The 24,025-nt window shown below is 51.1% G+C and overlaps 1 protein-coding gene across 3 annotated transcripts in view; it reads right to left on the bottom strand.

Annotated features, from left to right (window-relative positions):
- LOC133358841 (voltage-dependent T-type calcium channel subunit alpha-1H-like) overlaps positions 1–24,025 on the bottom strand; it is a 210,927-nt gene that overhangs the window by 20,133 nt on the left and 166,769 nt on the right. Inside the window, exons 23-32 of one of the 3 annotated variants that reach the window (XM_061577289.1) lie at positions 22,927–23,105; positions 20,745–20,871; positions 16,801–16,926; positions 15,682–15,771; positions 14,427–14,619; positions 11,936–12,004; positions 4,141–4,292; positions 3,074–3,183; positions 1,548–1,681; positions 1,214–1,284 (exon numbers count right to left, since the gene is read on the bottom strand). In XM_061577289.1, the coding sequence (XP_061433273.1) occupies positions 1,214–1,284; positions 1,548–1,681; positions 3,074–3,183; positions 4,141–4,292; positions 11,936–12,004; positions 14,427–14,619; positions 15,682–15,771; positions 16,801–16,926; positions 20,745–20,871; positions 22,927–23,105 (1,251 nt within the window). Of the gene's footprint in view, positions 1–1,213; positions 1,285–1,547; positions 1,682–3,073; positions 3,184–4,140; positions 4,293–11,935; positions 12,005–14,405; positions 14,620–15,681; positions 15,772–16,800; positions 16,927–20,744; positions 20,872–22,926; positions 23,106–24,025 lie in introns of all 3 variants that reach the window. The other 2 variants (XM_061577290.1, XM_061577291.1) reach the window with 2 other exon arrangements.

The following is a 24,025-nucleotide window of genomic DNA, read 5'->3' as shown; positions in this document are numbered from 1 at the left end:
TAGTCTCCTGCCCCGAGTAGAGGACTTTCCACCCCTCATGGTGGCAGGAGCCAGAGCCGGTCCACCGGACCTTCTGAATGCCACAGAGATGCAGGCGGTACCTGTCCAGCTCCCGACAGAGGAGTGGCAGCCTCTCCTCCGCAGTGAGCGTTTTTGTTGTTTCTGGAGGAGCCCCGGGGCTAAGGGTTCAGTCTTCTTGCTCCGCCAAAAGGGGTTTGGCCAGGAGACGTCATAGACGCCTGTCCTCCCGGGGCCTCCAGCACAAGCGTAATACTTACACTTTTCAGTCGTGGTTTGTTGGTTATTAATTGAGGGTGGAGGGGTTACCAGCCCCTCTCACCCGTCCAGAGCCCCCATTTGGCCGCTGTGGTGGTTACAAACGTCATGAGGGTAAAGGCCAATTTAAATTGGCCCTCCCCCCACGGCACTACCCACCACAGCGTTGCCGTCCGGCACCACGAGGAGTTATGGGTTTATTTTTTCCGGACACACGCACACACACATGCCCGCACATGCACGCACACGCACACACACATACACTCACATGCACACACACATGCACAGCATTGTCCTACGTCCGGCCACACAGCCGCACCCGAGTGTATTGAAACCCGTGGTGTAGCGACTTTTGGGTAGATTTCGGTGAGGCCGCGCACGCAGGCTCAGCCGGCCAAAATCGCACGGCTAACCGAACCGGCGTAGAGCAAGGACTTTACCGTGCACGCGGCTCACGCTGACATTCTGGTCACGGCGGGGCTGCTGAACACGAAGCAGTAGAGTTTTCATGACCAGTATTTTTGGGTTAGATCACGTGAATATAAATATGTGTCGAGTTTACTCTCCAGCGCACCGGTGCGCTGAACTAGTCACGGATTGGCATGTTAATATTAGCTGCCACACCCATCTCTAAACCTTTACGAACAGCTTGCCCTCAGAGGCTAACCTCCCTGTTCCTGTTGACGAAAGCTTGTGTTGCGATCGAAACATTATGTTTTTATTATTATTTTTTATTCACTTTATTTTAATTTTCATTTGTATTATTTTATTGTTATTATTTTTCTATCTACGTGACTTTACCGAAAGAACCATAGAATACAGTTTATAGTTGTTTATAGTTTATATTACGAAAAGTGACGATTACGCCTGTTACTTGCACCTAGACTGGTCGGAGTTAGACAAGAAGACGAGTCGGACGACGGACGTCGCACCTCACCTGCGGCAGGGCTTGCATGACGGTGTCGAGCAGCGCTCGCATTCCCGTCGCCATCTTCAGCAGCTTGAGCACTGGCGCCGCAGAGAGGGGGAGACAGAGAAGGGAGGGGGGACTCAAACAAGAACAACGGAAAGCGGACAACAAACAAACAACACCGGCGAAGGCGCGGAGCGCAATCTACACGCGGTGACCAGACGAACGCCGGGGCAGCGAGTCCCAACGCCGCCACATTGCTCGGCTTCCATCCTCCACGGGATCGACACAATCGGGATCGGGCCGAGGGGCCGGAGGGGCGGGAGGCCGGAGGGGCGGGAGACCGGGCGGGCGCGATTACCCCGGGCGATGCGCAGCACCCTCATGATGCGGATGATGGTCGGGTTGATGGGCAGCGAGGCGTTGATCTCAATCTCCTCCAGCGTGATGCCCATGATGGACAGAAGGACGATGGCCACGTCCAGCTGGTTCCACCTGGCAGGCACCGCAGGGCGCGTCGGGGGAGTGGGGGGGGGCAGAAGAGGGGGAGTGGGAGGGTAGAAGGGGTGGGAGCAGGGAAAGACTGTGTTTGTCACAAATGATGATCCGACTCTATCGGTCTATGGGGGACCTTTTTGGCAGTATCCAAAATGATGAAACTCAGGATGGGTTCTACCCCTTTCTGGCAATGAAACGGAAGTTGTGTTAAGATGTTCAAACACCAAATAGATGATACATTTTGCATGGCATCAAGTCAACAAGGTATCCCATAGATGTCGCTGCTCGACCCCAGCTAAAAGTGTTCTGATAATTGCGTTGTTTTTGTACTGTTCACATGTTTGCGTTGTTCGCTGGTCTGGTGGTGAGACGAGGCCATACAGAAGGCCGCTGTCTCTGGTGCATCATAGATTATCACTGTGTAACAAATTTATTTATTGTTCCTGGATATTACGTGTTATTTCCTAATTGCTTATGCCTCAAACAGTACAGAAAGTGGCTATTATTCCCCACAAACTTTGCTTTTGTGACCAGGACAGTGATATGTTGAAAGGTACCTATTTTCAATGAGAAAACGTGTGCAATTGTGTCATTCCTTCACACAAAGTCCTCGTCACAAGAGCAACGTTTGTGGGGAATAATAGCCATTTTATATACTTTTGAGGCAAAAGCAATTGGAAAATAAAACTACCCAGGAACAAAAATCGTGTTACGTAGTGAATTATCAGAGCCACGTGTTGTTTGCATGTTTCGGCACAAGTAGTGTGTGCGGTTAATGCAGTAACTTGACGTCTTGCAGCAGGTATCATCATCTAGTTGGTGTTTGAACATCTTAACACAAGTCCCGTTTTATTGCCAGAAAGGGTAAAACATGTTCTTAGTTTTCATCACAGTTGATATATATGTGATAAAAGTTTTGCTGGCTGGCTGGCATGTCATCTCACCGCACATCCGCGCAAGACACATCACCCGCATCCTCTAGCCCGGGTCGTGCGTCGCCACCCACCAAAACCGACCCTCCACCCCGGCCGCTAGTGTGCCGCACAAATGCTCGGGCAGTGCGAGTGCAACGATTATAACCGGCTGTGGAATGCGCGTGCACACGCACACACACACACTCTCACACGCACGCACCAACACGCATACACACCCACACGCGCACACAAATGCACACGCACACACGCGCATGCATACGCATGCACACGCATGCACACTCTCACACGCACACACATGCACACTCTCACACGCACACACGTACCAACACACGCACTCACACCAACACGCACACACCCACACGTGCACACACCCGCATGCACACAAGCACCAACACGCACGCGCGCACGCACACGCGCAGACGCACTACTGGTCGCGTCGACGGACACTCCGTACCTCTCCTTGAAAAACCGCCGAAAGCCGAGGGCGATGAGCTTGAGCACGGCCTCGAGCACGAAGACGACGGTGAAGACGTAGTTGCAGTACTTGAGGGCCCGGTCCAGAGCCTGCGGGGACCCCACAAGGGGACGAAGACATTTTTGACCCCCGACACCCACCCACCGTGTCGCCTGTCAGAGTTTGTTGGGGCCACGCGCTGCCAGCGAGTCGTCGCACCTACGAAGGCCGGCCGCCTTTGTCTCCCCATCCCCACCCCCCCGTGGCGATTTGACTTCGCACCGCTACACCGGGTACTCGTTTGAGGCTGAGTCGACCAAGGGGAGGCTCATGACCCGGTTCTGATCATCGTCACCGGTGCAGGTGGCCGTGAGCGGGAATCGAACTCGGGTCGTAGCTGGGTTCGTAGCATAGCGCGCTCACCGCTGCACCGCCGCTCCTAACTCCAGTAACGCGCACAAAGATCCCCCGTGTTGCCTTAGCAGACTGCAGGGGCAAGTGCTGTTGGCGAGCACCTATGAAGGCCGGAACGGCACACGAGGGGGTGGGTGGCCAGCACCACGCCCGACCGCCTTTGTCTTCCCACTGGCGATGTTTACACACCGCACCAGGTGCTCATTTGAGGCTGAGTCGACACAACCACACACACACGTGAAAAGACATGGGCATGGCGATGATTACACCAACCCTCGCTGTTGCCTCCACAGTAGCGGTGCATCGCAGGCAGATACGATTAACTGAAAAGATTTTTTTTATTTTGCCAGGTGAGGCCCCACCGAGCTATGTAGTTCTTTATCAGAAGCAACCTGGCCACAAATGATAGCTCAACGAAGTGGCTTATCACAGTGATTTTAAACGTGGAGGGAGAAGGCAGAGGACCCAGAGAAAAATCCACGCAGCCAAGGGGAGAGAGACACGCAAACTCCAAATATAAAACAGGCGTCAGGATGGGGAACGAAGCCACGACCTCCTGCATACCAGGTGAAGTCGTTAACATCTCCGCCACAAGATCAACAAGGGAACAGGCCCAACCCCCCGCTTAACCCCACCGCCCCCCCCTCCCCCACCTTGGGCTGTGCGTAGTGCTCGATGGACATGGTGACGACGTTGAGGCCGATGATGATGGAGATGAAGAGGTCCAGGTAGTGGGCGGTGCACATCTTGTGGATGAGCAGACGCGGGCGTGAGTAGCTGGCCCAGTACGGCTGGCGCTGGGCCTCTGCGGGGAGGTGGGGGGGAGGTGGTGGGGGAGGTGAGGGAGGGAGGGGGGGAGGTGGGGGGATCAAGTCAGGAGAGGTGCCACGTCGCACGTCACGGAGCGTTTGGCTCGGATGAGTTAACTAAGCGACGGCGTGCGACGTCGCAACAACGTTCACAGGAACTTTCAATCGTCGCGTCGCCGCGAGCCGCAATCTATCCACTGCTGGATGGAGGAGGCTGTCTCCCGTGGTGCCGATGAGCGTGGTCGAACCCCACCCCTTCACGCAGCCCGCACTGACCAGCGTGGTGAAGTACGGTCAAACGACCTCCACCACGACGGCCGCGCCTCGGGAAGGCCTCCATCCAGCAGTGGATTGATCAAGAGCTCTGCAAGTGGTTATACAGGGTGGCCCATAAGTCTGGAATCATAGGGGAAAATAACGCATTCATACGTTTTTGTTTCTGCAGGTCCAAGATGTCTCCAAGTAAGGAAGAACGAGTCCAGATAATTCTACTCGTAGAAAATCGGAGTCAGAGGGACGTCGCTGTTGAATTTAACAGACTGCATCCAGACCATGAGCCAATGACAGATAGCTGTTTTTTCCTCTGACTGCAGACTTATGGGACACGCCATAGTTTACACAACGATAAAAACACTTGACGGATCTTAACCGATTAAGTGCGACAAGTCGCATTGGTACAATAAATAAATGCAGCAATACATTGAGCACCCGGTCCTATTCATTCCTTCACGCGCGACTACGTGAAACATTCCGGCGTAGCTAAACGCCGACGATATTGCGGCCTGCTTTCGTGCCTCCAGTTACACCACGAAGTGCATCGGGGACGCTTCCAAATTGGGGAAACTTGAGTCGAATTCCTCTCAACTGGCCCACCGTCTCCGGCGTCGGCGGTCAGCCAAAACGACGGCCACTTTGGCGCGCTGGCCAAACACTCGCGCTTGTTTCGTGGACTGTGCTGGCACCTGGCACGCTAACGTGGAATCGACACTCTTGGCCGTCGGGGGTGAAGGGGGGTGGTGGCGGGCTGCCGATAGGAATTGGTGGCAGAGAAGCAACGTTACTTCATGCTGAAATGACGGACTGTGCTGCGAGGTCAATTTAATATGACAATGATTAATTGTATATCAAGGAAAGGCCACAATCAGCCCAAGGACTCCTTTTTGAGAGGGTCCTGCTACATTGGGTCTAGATTTTCACGATGTTTTTTTCGACAAGTCTATGATGAGCTGCGTTTATATTTATCATTCACGCGGCAGGGAAGCGGAGCACCCGGAGAAAGCCCCACGCCTTGCGTGAGAGGCGAGGGAGGAGGGGGGCAACGCTCTATACCCGCACAGAAGGAACAGATGGAGATTGGTCCACACGTTGCTCGACTGCCTCCTCCCTCGAGGCCCAACACGGGGAAGGGGAACTTTCCCGACATCGGCTCGTGATCCACAAACCCTCGCCACCTCCGCCACGCTGGACTGGGGAGGCCGTGCGGAGCCGCCGCCGCCACCACCGTCCGGTTAACACGAGAGCAGTCTACATATCGTGACGTTCCGATACGCTGCAGAGAGGAGAGTTTCACGGTCTAACACTCGATTATCCGCGTTGGGTGGGAGTTATAATTCCAGGGCGCCAATTGAGTCGCAGTTTACATTCTTGGGCTCGGGCCACCGCGTGCGTCATTGCGACCGGGCCAAATGTGTGTCCGTCGTTGAAGAAGGAGACAATTCGCGTGGCCGAATGTGGCGGCAGTAACACGCATGCACGTGCGGCGTTTCGCTTGATGCTGCATTGTGCATCTGCAGGGCAGAGTCCCGGAAGTCGGAATATTCAGTTTACCACCCGGGTTGGATCGCGTGAATACAAATGTCGTGGGCTTACTCTTCAACACACCGGTGTGTGCTGAATTAGTAACGAATTGCCAGGTGTTTTGTTTACGTGACAAACCCTTTACTAATTGGCTGTGTTGGGTGGTGGGCGGGTTTAACAACACATCTATATTTACGCGGTCTAACCCAAAAAGAAATCCCCTTTATTACTTTAAATTATTATAATAATCGTCGTCGTTGGTGCGTCGTTTAAACGCTCGTGACAAAACGTGATGATTTAACTAATTTCACTCTTGTCGGGTGGTGGATGCTTCTCAACGATGACGCACGTTTGGGTCAGGCCGTGATCACGTGGTCTGACGTCGTTGTTGGGGGGCGAGTGATCCAACCAACTCCAAGAAGCAACGGACACGCTTACGCGTCGTTATCACCACCCCCTTCTCTGCCCCCGTTCTATCGAAGCTAAGCAAAACAAATGCGTTTTGTGCCCCAATTTACGAACATCTTGCATGTGTCCGCATCTTTGTTGTTAGTAGCCCAGCTTGGCTTACCTCCCCGCCGGATAATTGAGAGTTAACCGTTCAAACAGCATCCGGGTGTGTACGTATGTACATACAACACAAACCACACACCACGCGCACACACAACTGCTGCAACAGCAATACACATGCGTCCGTAATCGCTACAACTACATGCGAAATGCACGAGCATCCGATTTTTTGCCATGCAACTTTTGGGGGGGGGGGGGTCACCTCGCTCAATGACAGCCGGCTCATCGAGTTTCAAACAGCAGAGGCGGGGGAGGGGGAATTGCTGTTGACGTGAAAACTCTTTAGGGGGCTTAGATGTTGCCGCCACCCGTCTCAATTTAGTTATTGTCCAGGATCATTCCTCTTGTTGTTGTTGTTGAGGCAGCAGACTATCCTGGGTGAGATCCGTCCGTCTCGTTAAAGAGCCTCTCTGGCGGCTACAATAACGGTAACAAGTCGACAAAAAGACGCGACAAGGCTCGCAAAAAAGAACGACGATCCGAATTGCACGGTTTAGCACGGTCGGCGAGGAATGGTACGAAAGAAGATCAACGTGTGTACATCCTCTGGCCCAGTCCAGTAAACACACAACATTGGGCCAACGTTGGCACGTGGTTGGAATTGTGGGCCCAACGTTCGCCCAACATCCAATGTTTACCGGCAGGTCTCTCAAGTTCGCCTAAAACAAATAATTTTATCTTAAAACTTGGAATCTTGCATCACTCAAAACAATGCGTCGACGTGCAAAGGGGGGCTTCCCTCTTCTTGCTAGTGGGAGTTTTTTTCCTCCTCTCTCCACGATACGTCGTCCCTGGTTTTTTGAATCTCAGAGACAGTCACCCTGGCTGTTTGATAGGGAAGTTGTTACGGCCTGGCCCGTATGGACCACAAGATGACCCAGAGTTTGAGCAAAAATCGGACACCAGGCAAATCGCGTCGGGTGCCGGCGGCCATGTGAGTTTTGTCATGAAGAAGGAGGTGCATTGAAAAGCTTTGAATTCAACCACTTTCTTAGACCACAAACCAGTAAGCATGCAAACATTGGGCCAACGTTCGAACGTTATCCAAATATTGGCTCAACGTTGCACTTTTACTGGGAAAGCACCAGGGGGAGGATCCCGTGACACTCTCAATGGCCTTCTTAGATCAGGCAAGTTATCTTATTACTGATAACAGGAACTCTCTCCAAAGTTTACCATTAAATGCGGGTGCTTCGAGAGCAGAATTCTCGATTTAGTCAACAAAGCAAACTTTAAAAGCCTGCCAAATGGATTATTTTGTTATGTGTAACCCAGCAGCAACCGCTGCAGGCTTTGCTCAAGGACTTTAGGCCTCAAGGCAAAATCTCAAAATGGCCTCCACGCAACGCGGCCGCAAGAAAGCAAGCGACAGAGCTCGGCGAAAAACCGCGCCGCAGAAGCATAACGGGGGAAAGAAAAGAAAGAGCGCGCGGATCTTTCTGAGTCCGTTAGTGTTCTCCGGGAATGGGGGATTTGGTTACATGGAAAGGAAATGAAACAGGAAAGATTAAGGAGGGGCAACGACAACAACAACCTCTACGTTATTAGTTTTAAATGACTGCCAAGAAAATGAATGGGCACACACTATGAGGGACCGAGTGGCATGGTGTGTTGGCTATTCGGGACCGAGTGACTGGGTGCCCTGGCTATGAGAAACAGAGTGACTTGCGGTGCGCTTGCTATGAGGGGCCAAGTGGCTCGGTGCGCTGGCTATGAGAAACAGAGTGACTTGGTCCCTCATAGCAAGCACACTGCGAGTCACGCGAGTCACTCGGTCCCTGCTGAGAGACCCTCACAACGTCAGCGTCCGTTCGCGAGACCGCACGGGGGAACCGGCGATGCGGATCGGGGGGGGGGGGCTTTTGTGTCGTGTTCAGGTGATTTATTTTCCCTTCCGATTTTGGCGCAATGCCGAGCGCAACCTACGTCTTTTTCACGCGGTAAAGTCGACGTCACGAGCGAGCTAATAAATCAGCTCAAAGCCTCCTCCCCGTAAGCCACGCGGCTTCAGTGTTGGCCACCCCCCACTCTGAATCCCCCCCCTCTCCCCCTCTCCGTCGCCTCCCACTGTGAAGACAGACTCGGCTCTGTGCAGCAGCAGGAGCAGAGGCCCCGATACAGCCTCTAACCTCCCCATCCTCACCTCTCCTGATTCTTTGCTCCCGTTTCTCCGTTCTGCCTCCCAACCTTTAACTCGCATTCCCCTCTCCTCTCTTCTCTCTCCCATTCCAACCTTTAACTCTCATCCCCTCTCTTCTCTCTTACCTCTCCCGTTCCTCTTTTCCCATTCATCGCTGTGTGCTCGGCTCTACTCCCCTTCCCCGGTGGTGTGCCCGTCGGCATAAAAGTTGTGCTCGTTTTGATAAACACTGCACACTCTTCAATGCTCACACATGGGGTATGCGTTGTGCTCTACGCATGTGCGTGTGTTGAACTTCTTTCGCGCCGTAAGGATCAGGCGTGGCCTCCTAAAGATCACGCGGGTCCCTTTAAGGATCACGGTGGGACCCTCTAAAGATCACGCGGGTCCCTTTAAGGATCACGTGAGGCCTCTCCTGCGCCCACGCATCACGGTTTTCATATTTTTTCCCCTCCATCACGGCAACAAGTCGAGTCATCACGCGGTTGGGTTCGTGTGCTCAGAGGAAGGTGCCATTGCCTAAATCTTTGCCCACTCGATATTTTCCCACTCTATATTCGTTTAGTTCTAATGGTCACTGCGTGATTGACAAATACCGTTTTGAGTTTTTTTCCCACTATTGAGATATCTTCTTCAGCCCCACACCACCGATTTGCGACAGTTGGCTACGTACGGTGCAAAAGAAGTTCAACATAATAGAGAAAAAATATAACGTTTTTTTATTATTTTACCAAGTAAGGCCCACTGAGCCATGTAGCTCTTTTTCAGAAGTGACATGGCCACAAACGATAGCTCGACGAAGTGGCTTATCATCACGTGGAAATGTGAAGCAGCCCAATACTCTAAACGGATGTTTCTAAATGTGGAGGGGAAAACCCGGAAGGAGGACCTGGAGAAAATCCACGCCACCTGCTGTATAAACTCCAATTATACAGCAGGCGTCAGGATTAAGATCGAACCCGCAAACTCCTGTATAACAGGCGAGATAGTTAACATCTCTTAGCCACCGTGGCACCCTATACAGTACAGTATGTACATATGTCCCGGTTCTTTTGGAGTTTAGAGGTGGCAAAGAGTGGTTGGCCTGGGCCCTGGTAGAAGAAAGGAAATGTAAGTCTATGGGTGTATTTATGAGACAATGCGTGTCTGCATCTCTACGTCTATGGGTTTCTATGCGAGTCTATGGGTTTAGAGGTGAGTCTGCAGGTCTCTATATAGGTATGGAGGCTTTTGGATGAGATCTATGGGTCGAAAATTAGATGAAAGTTTTATATGTAGATCTGAGGGTTTATACTTGCGCCCATGGGTCTCTATTTAAATATACTGGTTTCTATATGATTTTAAACGTCTCTTTGTAGGTCTATGGTTCTCTGAGTAAGTCTATGGGTCTTCATTTAACACCATCGGCTGAGTATCTGCTGCCGCAGATTCACATCACCCAGAATTTGTCAGAATGTAGCCAAAAACACCGATGAATAGAAACTCTCAGCAGTGCAGTGAAAACTGCTAAATCCAGGTGATATTATGTATGTGGCAAGTTTGAAGGCATCACTAGACCCCATTTTTGAAGCTGTGAAAAAATCCCTAGACCTCTCGTGGATGTCTGTGGTTGGTCTGTGTGATGGACGCAAACGCTGTTCACCGCGGTTAGAGTTGTGTTATCCATGATAGAGGTGTTTTGGGGTCAGATCGCGTGAATATAAATGTTGTGTCATTAAAGCCACCACCACCCGACCGCACAGCCAATCAGTAAAGGGGTTTGTCACTTAAACTACACGTGGCCCATTTGTTATTAGTTCAGCACACAGCGGTTTTGTACTGGAGATTTTGATAATGTTGACGTTCTACCCACTACAACATTTAAAATTATAGTGTAGTGTATAGTGTAGTGCACTAGTTCAGCACTAACTGGTTGTGTGTAGGAGAGTAAACCCACTACAACATTTACAATTATAGTGTAGTGTATAGTGTAGTGTATAGTGTAGTATACTAGTTCAGCACTAACTGGTTGTGTGTTAGAAAGTAAACCTACTACAACATTTACAATTATAGTGTAGTGTATAGTGTAGTGTATAGTGTAGTATACTAGTTCAGCACTAACTGGTTGTGTGTTAGAAAGTAAACCCACTACAATATTTACAATTATAGTGTAGTGTATAGTGTAGTGTATAGTGTAGTATACTCGTTCAGCACTAACTGGTTGTGTGTTAGAAAGTAAACCCACTACAACATTTACAATTATAGTGTAGTGTATAGTGTAGTGTATAGTGTAGTATACTCGTTCAGCACTAACTGGTTGTGTGTTAAAAAGTAAACCCACTACAACATTTACAATTATAGTGTAGTGTATAGTGTAGTGTATAGTGTAGTTTACTAGTTCAGCACTAACTGGTTGTGTGTTAGAAAGTAAACCCACTACAACATTTACAATTATAGTGTAGTGTATAGTGTAGTGTATAGTGTAGTATACTAGTTCAGCACTAACTGGTTGTGTGTTAGAAAGTAAACCCACTACAACATTTGCAATTATAGTGTAGTGTATAGTGTAGTGTATAGTGTAGTATACTAGTTCAGCACTAACTGGTTGTGTGTAGGAGAGTAAACCTACTACAACATTTACAATTATAGTGTAGTGTATAATGTAGTGTATAGTGTAGTGTATAGTGTAGTGTATAGTGTAGTATACTAGTTCAGCACTAACTGGTTGTGTGTAGGAGAGTAAACCCACTACAATATTTACAATTATAGTGTAGTGTATAGTGTAGTGTATAGTGTAGTGTATAGTGTAGTATACTAGTTCAGCACTAACTGGTTGTGTGTTAGAAAGTAAACCCAGTACAACATTTACAATTCGAGTACCGTGACGTCTCGCTGGTAATTACAGCAACAACACCAACCAGCAGCATCGTCAGACGAATAGAAAGAGAGTTGTGGAGAAATCCTCCTCCTGATTCGGTCTTGAATAGAAGGGGGATAAATTATGTTGGTTAACATTGGTGGCGAAAGCCCACGTGTTAAAGTTGTGTTATCGTTCAGTTCGTTAGAGCTGTGTTAGCATTTTAGTAGCCAAACACAAAGTTAAACCACGTTTGTGGAACACAAAATGAACGGAAGAAAGGGAACGTTCTATACCTTTGCTCAGATACTTATTTGCCATAATTCTCACAAGCATCTGGCTTTGTTCGGCTGCAAACAGCGACACTGGGGTGGTGGTGGGAGGTGGGGGGGGAAGGAGACAACAGAAATTTCAGCAAAAGAAGATGACAATTATGGCCACATGGTGTTTTCTCTCTCTGTCGTTACCGCACGGCCGTCACCAGTTCGAGACTGATCGCCGATCGGAAGAAAAAAAGAACGCCGCTCCAAGTTGCAACGCCGCGCAGCGGCTTCCGCGAGTGGAGAGGCATAGAAGGCCACAGGCGAAGGGGCAAGGGGGCAGCCCTGATACGGGTGCCGCCAGCAATCGCCCAAGCTCTATAGTCCTATATTGTGGATGGTTCTTTTCTTTTTTGTTCCAACATGGAACAGGGTCCGAGGAAATCGACCTAGAGCCCGCTCTGTTGAAGTCGCTTCCGTCAGCAGTGGCACGAGAGAGCGACCTAATGCAGGGCTGTGTCTTTAGCATTGCCTGCTCCCCACACCGACCTCTTCCCTCGCGAGGTCCCGCGCCTGAACAACAGCTACAAGAACTCGGCGTGTAAAAACCAACTCAGTGCCGTACACGCAGAGCCGTCTCTAGGGCAGACGGCAAGCCGGGGCGACTGCCCTGGGCCCCGCGCTTTGGGGGGTTGTCAATGGTAATGCTCCCGCTTTAGTTTGAAGGCCACGGGGTTGGTTTGGCCCGGCCCGGCACGCCACCCTCTGGACGGCCGTGCCTCCGACGAACCTCACGTCAACCGATCCAACGCCCCCGATGCAGTTTATGCCAAGGAAACCCTCCCCCCCCACCCACCCCCATCGCCAATGGCAGCTGTCTGTCTGCGCTGCACTACCGCGCTCCCCCATCTGTCTTCAAAGGCCACGCGCACACGCACGGCGATGTTACGGACGTAACCCGCGGCGCAGCACCGAGTGTCGGCGACTCTCTCGCTACGTGTGTGCACGCTACGCTACGTGTGTGCACGCTACGCTACGTGTGTGCACGCTACGTGTGTGCACGCTACGCTACGTGTGTGCACGCTACGCTACGTGTGTGCACGCTACGCTACGTGTGTGCACACTACGCTACGTGTGTGCACGCTACGCTACAGTGCATGTGTGTGCGTGCATGCGTTAGTTCTACGGCCGGCGAGCTACAGGCAGATGAAAAGTCGCGCAAAATGTTTGAGACGGGGTGTGGCAGGCCGTGAGATCACCGTCGGTAAGGTTTTCTTCTTACCACCGGGGATCCCTGGAAAAAACTGACGTCGCATCGACGTCGTTGTCGAGGCCGCGGCGTTTCGGGCCAAAAACAAAGCTTTGCGTTTGCCTCACCTCGTTAACTCCGCGAAACCGTCGCCATCGCCACCATCGTCGTTTGCCAGCGCCAATAGAAATCTGCGAGAAGTTGTTAAGTTGTCCCCGGTGTACCCGCGGGGTCACAGAAGACCCGGTTCAGCTCCTGGATGGGGCTCCTGCTCGTAGTCGTCATCGTCATCCCGTTTATGATTTCTCAATTGTCTCTACTGCATTGGTTGATGTCTATGTCTCGTGTGTACTGTCAGTGTCTCTCTTGCACTGTCACTCCCACTTGTACTCTCTGATGGTGGCGGTGGTAGTGGCGGTGGTAGTGTAGGTAGCGACACTTCACGTGGCCTCAAGGTGCACATAGCCTGGCATAAGAGTCAGTGGTGACGTCACCGCCACTTAATGGCGAATGGCGGTTGTTGTTGTTGTCGGTGGTGGCGTTGGTGGTGGCATTGGTGGTGGTGGTGGCGTTGGTGGTGGTGGCGTTGGTGGTGGCGGTGGTGGTGGTGGTGCATCGGCCAGTCATCTCAGTCAGTCAACCCATGGTCTGTCTGTGGCCTCCTGCTAGCGGGCGTTCGACACTTCACGTGGCCTTCAAGTGCACATGGCCTGGCACATGGCCTGGTGGTGACGTCACGGCCGCTTAGTGGCTGAATGGCAGCTGTCGTCGTTGTTGTTGTTGGTGGGGGAGGGTGGTTGTTCATAGCCGCCGCGTCCGGGAGATGGACTCCAACGGGAGACCTCTGGGTGCGCGTTGGCAATGTGCCGACCATCACATCCCGAGCGCTTGCTGAAATAACAAGCCCCCCCCTTTTTGGAACAACTATCGCTAAGAACAACGTCGTCAACAACAACAACCACGTACAGTCGTCGTCAACAACCTCTCCGGCATCGTCCGTCACCAATTACTCCTGTGACTTACGCATCTGTGTAACGGGATTTAACAAACAACTTAAGAACTGCTGCAGATTTCCCCTCGACCGTAACGACGGCTGTGGCAGAGGATCGGGTGGTGGAAGGAGATCGGCCATCGGCCGGTCCACCGGTGGGATGGCAGAGAGAGAGGAAGGGAGTAGAGGAAGGGAGAGTTGGAGGCCTACTACTGATTGGCGATCGGACGGACTCAGGAAGGTCTCGCGTGACGGGGTGTACCGACCATTGCGCCAGGTTTCCTTACTGCGCCTTTTCTTCTCGAGCCGCTGCTGCCGCCTGTCCTCCCTCCGCTTGGTCTCCTCTTCCTCCTGCTGCTGCCGGCACTTGTGGAAGTTCTCCACCACCACGCCGACGAACATGTTGAGCACGAAGAAGCCGACGATGAGCAGGAACGAGATGAAGTAGAGGAGCATCCAGGGGTTGTGGTTCTGCCTGGGCTGAGGTCCGGGAGGAAGGGGGGGGGAGGAGGAGGAGATAGGAGGGAGGAGGAGACGGTGATGGTGGTGTAGAAAGTGGGGGAGGAGAGAGAGGAGGGGGGGAGATGATGGTGATGGTGGAGAGGGTGGGGGAGGAGAGAGAGGAGGAGGGGGGGGGATATGGTGGTGGTGGTGGTGGAGAAGGTGGGGGAGGAGAGAGAGGAGGAGGGGGGGGGGGAGATGGTGATGGTCGTGGAGGAGAAGGAGGGAGGGAGGAGGAGGGGGGGACAAGATAGGAGGGAGGAGGAGATGATGGTGGTGGTGGTGGAGGAGGAGATGATGATGGTGGTGGAGGAGGGGATGATGATGGTGGTGGAGGAGGAAGAGGCGGAGAGATGATGGGGGATGGGAGGGAGGGAGTGATGGCAGGAGGTGATGGAGGAGTGAGAAGGAGGGAGGAGAGATGGAGAAGGGGGGGGGGGAGCAGATTGGAGGAAGATGAATGAGAAGTGAGGAGGAGTCAGGAGAGAGAGGGGGGCATGAGGGAGGAGTGAGGAGTAGGAGAAGGGAGAGGAGTGAGGAATATGTGTAGCGAGAGAGAGAGAGAGCTTTATAGCCACTGGTGGTGGTGGTGGTGGTGATGTTAATAGTTAAAATGGCGGCGATGATAGTGATGATTTCGACACTGACGTCACCGACGATGACAGCGACACTGACGCTGTTGATGATGATTGCCGTGATGCCAGTAACGACAACAGCGACACTGACACTGCTGATGATGATGATGGCCGTGATGACGATGACAGCGACACTGATGCTGTTGATGATGATGGCCGTGATGCCAGTAACGATGACAGCAACACTGATGCTGCTGATGATGATGATGGCCGTGATGCAAGTAACGACGACAGCAACACTGATGCTGCTGATGATGATGATGGCCGTGATGACGATGACAGCAACACTGCTGATGATGATGCCAGTGATGACGATGACAGCGACACTGACACTGATGATCGTGACGACAACGCGATCGTGACGCCGGTGGTGCTGCTGCTGCTGCTGTCCATGAGCAACCTTCACCTGCTGGTTGACCCCCACGGAGTCGAGGCCGTTGTACATGATGTCCACCCAGCCGTCGCGCGACGCCATCACGAACAGCGACATGAGCGCCTGCACGCCACAGCGGCGAGGGGGCACGCACACGCAGCGTCATCCACTCGACGCCCCTCTGAAAACGGGGCTTACTTGTCCGAGCTACTTGTTCGAGCCACTCTCTGTTGCTGGGCACCTTTTTTTTCATTTGTAATGCGGTTGCTCTTGCACTGATCTCTGCCGAGTTTAACACGTAGGCTTTTGCGACCGATATCATCCGTACGGCTATTTTAATACACATAATAGACAGGAAGGACAAGATCAAAGGGCTCGCATAATGTGCATGCATAATGTACGTTGACTCAGTAATCCCCCCCCAACTTTGCGCAAGAGCGCAGAAGTGTGGTCACCACATCTACGCCTCTATATAAGGAACGAAACAGGTAGACTTCTCCACAAATCTGGCTGTGTCCCTGATTAAGCTAGTTGTAATTACTGGCGAAACGTCGTACTCAGATTGTAAATGTTGTGGCTTGGCTCTCCAACACCACCGGTGTGCTGTACTAGTATAGTCCACTATACACTACACTATACACTACACTATGCACTACACACTAATGCTGTACTAGTGACGAATTGGCAACGTTCTGTTTATGTGACAACCCTTACTAGTTGGCTGTGTCGGGTGGTGGCGGGTTTTAATGACATTTACGCGATCTAACCCAAAAAAACTCTGTTGTGGATCTCTTCCTGGCTGTCTCTGATCTCTATCTGACTGTCTATGATCTCTATCTGGCTGTCTCTGTCTCTGATCTCTGTCTGGCTGTCTATGATCTATATCTGGCTGTCTCTGATCTCTATCTGGCTGTCTCTGTCTCTGATCTCTGTCTGGATGTCTATGACCTCTATTCGCTTCAGTGCTGCACTTTTGCTTCTACCTCTGCTGCTTTTGCCATTTTGCGTGAGCCAGATCACTCACTGCTTTGCAAAAGAGACTCACGGTGGGGATCGGAGGGGCCTCCCCTCCCCCCCATCAACGCTTGGCACGCTGCCGTCACCGCCGCCGCCGCCACCGCCGCCGCCACCACGGCCGCACGCTGCCCTCACCTGGCCCAGGTTGTCGAAGTTGTATTTGTATCGCATCCACTTGAGCTGGTGCGCCTCGCAGTCGGAGCGGTTCGCCACCCGCAGGGCCTCGGGCGCCTCGCAGTAGTAGAACTTCCCCTTGAAGAGCTGAGGACGGACGCAGAAAAAGAAACGGCCACGGATACTTAAAAAGAAAAGCGAGCAGATGATCATGTTTTTTGTGATGCACTTTTGTTTTGTTACACCAGGTGAGGCGAAGGCTGCTGTTGACGGGGGGACGATGTCACTCGGCTGGCCTGGGAACGCCTGGGAAGTCCCCAGGAAGGGCTAAAGTCTGTGTATAGTGTAGTGTATAATGTAGTGTATAGTGTAGTGTATAGTAGTGTAGAGTGTAGTGTATAGTGTAGTGTATAGTGTAGTGTATAGTAGTGTATAGTGTAGTGTATAGTATAGTGTGTAGTAATGTATAGTGTAGTGTATAGTGGAGTGTATAGTGTAGTGTATAGTCGTGTATAATGTAGTGTATAGTGTAGTGTATAGTGTAGTGTATAGTAGTGTATAGTGTAGTGTATAGTGTAGTGTATAGTGTAGTGTATAGTGTAGTGTATAGTAGTGTATAGTGTAGTGTATAGTGTAGTGTATAGTAGTGTATAGTGTAGTGTGTAGTGTATAGTGTAGTGTGTAGTAATGTATAGTGTAGTGTAAAGTGTAGTGTATAGTGTAGTGTATAGTGAATAATGTAGTGTATAGTGTAGTGTATAGTGTAGTGTATAGTGTAGTGTATAGTAGTGTATAGTGTAGTGTATAGGGTAGTGTATAGTAGTGTATAGTGTAGTGTATAGTGTAGTGTATAGTGTAGTGTATAGTAAGGTATAGTATAGTGTATAGTGTAGTGTATAGTGTAGTGTATAGTGTAGTGTGTAGTGTAGTGTATAGTGTAGTGTATAATGTAGTATATAGTGTAATGTATCGTAGTGTATAGTGTAGTGTATAGTAGTGTATAGTGTAGTGTATAATGTAGTGTATAGTGTAATGTATCGTAGTGTATAGTGTAGTGTATAGTGTAGTGTATAATGTAGTGTATAGTGTAGTGTAGTGTATAGTGTAGTGTATAGTGTAGTGTATAGTAGTGTATAGTGTAGTGTATAGTGTAGTGTATAGTATAGTGTATAGTCGTGTATAGTGTAGTGTGTAGTGTAGTGTATAGTGTAGTGTATAATGTAGTGTATAGTGTAGTGTATAGTAGTGTATAGTGTAGTGTATAGACGTGTATAATGTAGTGTAGTGTATAGTAGTGTATAATGTAGTGTCTAGTGTAGTGTATAATATAGTGTCTAGTGTAGTGTACAGTCGTGTATAGTAGTGTATAGTGTAGTGTAGTGTATAGTGTAGTGTACAGTGTAGTGTATAGTGTAGTGTATAGTGTAGTGTATAGTAGTGTAGTGTATAGTAGTGTATAGTGTAGTGTATAGTGTAGTGCAGAGTGTAGTGTGTAGTGTATAGTGTAGTGTATAGTAGTGTGTAGTGTAGTGTATAGTGTAGTGCATAGTGTAGTGTATAGTGTAGTGTATAGTGTAGTGTGTAGTGTAAAGTGTAGTGTATAATGTAGTGTATAGTGTAGTGTATAGTGTAGTGTATAGTGTAGTGTATAGTGTAGTGTATAGTGTAGTGGAGTGTATAGTAGTGTAGTGTATAGTAGTGTAGTGTATTGTATAGTGGAGTATATAGTTTAGTGTATAGTGTGGTGTATAGTGTAGTGGAGTGTATAGTTTAGTGTATAGTGTAGTGTATAGTGTAGTGGAGTGTATAGTAGTGTATTGTATAGTGGAGTATATAGTTTAGTGTATAGTGTAGTGGAGTGTATAGTAGTGTGGTGTATAGTGTAGTGTATAGTAGTGTAGTGTATGGTAGTGTAGTGTATAGTAGTGGAGTGTATAGTGTATTGTATAGTTTAGTGTACAGTGTAGTGTATCAGATGGACGTTGAGATTCATAAGGGCACGGGGTGACTAATACGGTCTGAATTGGGGTCTGTAATAAGGTAGGGCACTGATTGACTGCTATGGCTGTGTAGCGGCAGCCCAAAAACCACTCTGAGCACATTCTCAATGTTGAACCCACAATCAGAATGTTTATCCTGGAGGAAATCCGATGAGCAGCGAAGCTCTTTTTGACAGACGTCCAGTAGTAGCTGGGTGGGCCAGGAAGTTACGACAAAATTTAAAGTGCAAAGTAGAGGAAGGTAAACAAATCACTTAAAATAAATATAAAAAAACTAAAATATGTTTTTCTATTTGCCCAGGTGTATGGCCCACTGAGCTACGTAGCACTTTTTCAGAAGCGACCACCTGCCTATCACAAATGATAGCCCAAAGAAGTGGGATTATTATCATCATCATCACCGTGTGCGATTTATAGCAGCAGCCAAATGATCTGAATGCGTGACGCTGATTCTAAATGTGGAGAGAAAACCCAGAGGCCCTGGAGAAAAATCCACGGGGAGAGAGAGAGAGGGAGATGCTGCAAATATACAGCAGGTGCCAAGGTCGGGATGGAACCCACCACCTCTATGGATCAGGCGAGGTAGTTAACATCTCCTAGCCACTGTGATGATGATGAACGAGAGAGAGACACGGTAAACTCCAAATCTACAGCAGCAGGCATCGTCAGGGTCGGGATGGAACCCACGACCTCCTGTAGACCAGGCGAGGTAGTTAACATCTCCTAGCCACCATGATGATGATGAACGAGAGAGAGACACGGTAAACTCCAAATATACAGCAGCAGCAGGCATCGTCAGGGTCGGGATGGAACCCACGACCTCCTGTAGACCAGGCGAGGTAGTTAACATCTCCTAGCCACCATGATGATGATGAACGAGAGAGAGACACGGTAAACTCCAAATCTACAGCAGCAGGCATCGTCAGGGTCGGGATGGAACCCACGACCTCCTGTAGACCAGGCGAGGTAGTTAACATCTCCTAGCCACCATGATGATGATGAACGAGAGAGAGACACGGTAAACTCCAAATATACAGCAGCAGCAGGCATCGTCAGGGTCGGGATGGAACCCACGACCTCCTGTAGACCAGGCGAGGTAGTTAACATCATCCTAGCCACAGTGATGATGATGAGAGAGAGATCGAACCCACGACCTCCTGTATACCAGGCGAGGGAGTTAACATCTCATAGCCACCGTGATGCATCGCTGATCTCGTCAAGGAGCATAAACCATCATCACGCGAGCTCCGGTCACCCTCGCAGGTGCGCTTCTGCGGCCGTCTGGAACGCTCTTCCCTTCCAATATTAGGAAGCCACTGGAGCTGTGCACTTTTAAATAATCGTCATCGTCTCGATTGATTAACTCATTTCTTTAGAACTGCTTTTTGTGTTTCGTTTGTTTTCCTGCCCCCTGCACATCCAATTAGCGCGGTTGGATATATACGGTGCGAAAGAAGTTCTACACAAATACAAAAGTGATGTTAGCGAGTAGCACCGATGAAGGCCGGCACGGCACACGAGGGAGTGGGTGGCCAGCACCACGCCAGACCGCCTTTGTCGCCCTAATGACGATGTTTAGACACCGCACCAGCTACTAATTAGAGACTGAGTCGACCTAGGGGAGGCCCAGGACCGGTTCAGATAATCGTCACCGGTGTTGGCCGTGAGCGGGAATTGAACCCGGGTGGTCAGGTTCGTAGCGCAGCGCGCTACACTGCCTCTCCCCACACACCACACACATCGCACACAGTGCACACAGTGCACACACGCACTCTGACACGCACACTCACACACACTCTCACACACACTCTCACACTCTGCAGAAGAGGTGGGGGGAGGGTAGAACACACAAACTCCACAACACAGCAAGGCACTCAGGCCAGGACTTGAACCCAGGCAGGGAGTTGAACCCGGGCCTCCTTCTCTGTTGCCGCCACCACCGCCGCCACCGCCGCCGACCGTCACCTGGACGCCGAGGATGCCGAAGATGATGAAGAAGGCGCAGCAGATGAGGACGATGTTGCCGATGGGCTTGAGCGATGAGATGAGCGTCTCCACGACGAGCTTGAGACCCGGGGCTCGGCTAATTACCCTGAAAGAGACAGAGACAGGGAGTGAGATACAGAGATAGACAGACTAAGAGAGAGTGACACAGAGAGAGACAGAGAGTGAGATAGAGAGTAAGACAGAGATAGAGACAGAAAGACAGAGATAGAGAGTAGGACAGAGAGAGACAGAGAGTGAGACAGAGAGACACAGAGGGAGAGACAGAGAGCGAACAGTGTTTTCGCACACTGTGTCTTCACTACACCATTATAGCTCAGAGGCTATGAACAAGGAAGGCTCTGGGTGGCACGGTAGAGGGTGGGGGTTTCGTCTGCCAGTAGGGGGCCCTGCTCAGGCTGCAGGCGGCACTCCCGTCGCTCGCCCCGCAGTGGCAGGAGCAGCGGCAGTCCGTTCGCCGCACCTTGCGGAAGTTCCAGCGTGGGTTTCAAGGTGGCCGCAGTGGATCTGCCTGTCTTCCGAGGCCACCCCCCCCCTCAGGTGAGCAGAGAGCCTTCGACGCTTCACGTCCGCCCGTCCGTACCTGCGCCGAACTTCTTTTGCGCAGCACGGGGCCAGCCGCACCAAATCATAGGTGTGGAGTGCACCCGGCCTGGCACATCTATGCCACACCTATGCCACACCTATGCCACACCTGTTCACACCTGTGACACACCTGTGCCACATCTGTGACAAAAGAGCTTTGCAGCTCATCGGATTCCTCCAGTATGGATAAATATTCTGCGTCTCATCAAATCACTTTATTTTTTCAGGACACGAGAGAGAGAGACGGCGCTTTGAACACAATAGGGAGAGAAGACGACGGAGAGAGAGAGAGTTTGCTTCATGAACCCGTTTGTTTAACGAGGCCCGAGAGATCCCGGAAATGAGGCCAACGTTTCTCTCCGCGTGGATTCAAACGACGATTTATTGAATGCGGCAAAGTGGGAACGTGGTGTCCTCCGACTGACTCTACCCGTGCATCGACTGCGGGTCGATGTGGATGTTGCCGCTCCTGCCCTGAACGTCTCCCCCCGCCCCCCCTCCCCCCCCCATTGATTGCTCCGGCCCATGTGTTGAGGAGTAAGTCTGCGGCTGACATGGACTTGTTGTATACCCCTCCACCACCACCACCACCACCACGTAACACCACAAGTCACAACTTACTCGCTCGCCCGTTCACTCGCCCACTCACCCATTCAGTCACCCACTCACCCATTCACCCACTCACTCACTCACCTACTCTTAGGTTTTTTCGGTAAAGTCACGTAGGTAAAAAATAAATAATAAAAATAAAAATAACAGAAATAGAAATAATAATAGAAATAAAAATTATAAATCCGAAAAAACCTAAGAGTATGAATCCTTGCAGTCACGAAGGCTTCAAATCTAGAACTCACTCACCTATTCACTCACTACCCACTCACTCACCCGTTTACTCACCCTCTCACTCACCCACTCACACCCACTCACTCACTCACCCACTTACGCACTCACCCACTCACCCATTCATTCACTCACTCACCACACCGCAGGTCTCAACTCATTCACTCACTCACCCACCCACTCACTACCCATTCATGCATGCACCCACTCACTCACCACACTGCAGGTCTCAACTCAACTAACTCACTCACTCACCCATTCACCCACTAACCTGTTCACTCACCCACTCACTCACCACACCACAGCTCACAACTCACTCAATCACCCGTGCACTCACCCACTCCCTCACCTGCACGCTCGCTCGCCTGTCCATTCACCCGCTCACCACACTGCAGGTCACAACTCACTCACCCACTCACTCATTCACCCGTTCACTCACCCGCTCACTCACCCTCTCACCGCACTGCATCTCTGTGCAAGCTATGGGTAGGTGGGCTGATACTGTCAGAACCGACTCAACATCTGCGAGGAAAGAGCTTCATAGCTCATCAGATTCCTCCTCCAGTGATAAATAAACATCCTGATTCCCAATAGGCACCTTTACCCAATGTATCCAATTGTTATTCTAATCATTATCATCACCACTACCACCACCACCGTTGTTGGCAATAGGACCGTCCCACCACTAGGTCCGTTCGGCATGAAACGCTCCGCCCACCTGAGCGGGCGGAGCGTCCGGAGGAGGCGGAGGACCCGGAGGATGCCCAGGATCTTGGGGCCTCCCACATGGGCCACCAGGAGGTCCACGATGGAGACTAGGACCAGCACGCCGTCCAGGATGTTCCAGCTGGTCTGCAGGTAGGCTCTCTCACCCTGGAACAGGCCCAGGGCCACCACCTGTGGCCAAATGTGAACACGAACACCATCATCGTCACCAGCAGCAGCAGCGACAGCAGCAGCATGGCCATTATGACTCTCCTGAGAGGGAGAGAGAGATACCAAGACCAGGGCATGAACCTATCATTCCAATGGTGCGGGCTAGGTTTGTCTCAAATGGCCATTATGGACCTGTTGAACATAGGAGGCCTTGGCTGTGTCGGCCCAGGTGGCTCTGACCAGGCCATGGTGAAGCCTGCTGGCTGTGTCAGCACAGGTGACTCTGACCAGGCCATGATGAAGCCTGCTGGCTGTGTCAGCTCAGGTGCCTCTGACCAGGCCATGATGAAGCCTGCTGGCTGTGTCAGCGCAGGTGACTCTGACCAGGCCATGATGAAGCCTGCTGGCTGTGTCAGCGCAAGTGACTCTGACCAGGCCATGATGAAGCCTGCTGGCTGTGTCAGCTCAGGTGCCTCTGACCAGGCCATGATGAAGCCTGCTGGCTGTGTCAACTCAGGTGCCTCTGACCAGGCCATGGTGAAGTCTGCTGGCTGTGTCAGCTCAGGTGACTCTGACCAGGCCATGATGAAGCCTGCTGGCTGTGTCAGCGCAGGTGACTCTGACCAGGCCATGGTGACGCCTGCTGGCTGTGTCAGCTCAGGTGACTCTGACCAGGCCATGGTGAAGCCTGCTGGTTGTGTCAGCTCAGATGACTCTGACCAGGCCATGGTGAAGTCTGCTGGCTGTGTCAGCTCAGGTGACTCTGACCAGGCCATGGTGAAGCCTGCTGGCTGTGTCAGCTCAGATGACTCTGACCAGGCCATGGTGAAGTCTGCTGGCTGTGTCAGCTCAGGTGACTCTGACCAGGCCATGATGAAGCCTGCTGGCTGTGTCAGCTCAGGTGACTCTGACCAGGCCATGGTGAAGCCTGCTGGCTGTGT

Source organism: Lethenteron reissneri, chromosome 63 (assembly GCF_015708825.2).
Source record: "Lethenteron reissneri isolate LAM-NWPU_2019-01 chromosome 63, ASM1570882v1, whole genome shotgun sequence".
Taxonomy (NCBI): Eukaryota; Metazoa; Chordata; class Hyperoartia; order Petromyzontiformes; family Petromyzontidae; genus Lethenteron; species Lethenteron reissneri.
The sequence above is the reverse complement of the archived record's forward strand: the minus strand, read 5'-3'. Positions and strand labels throughout refer to the sequence as shown.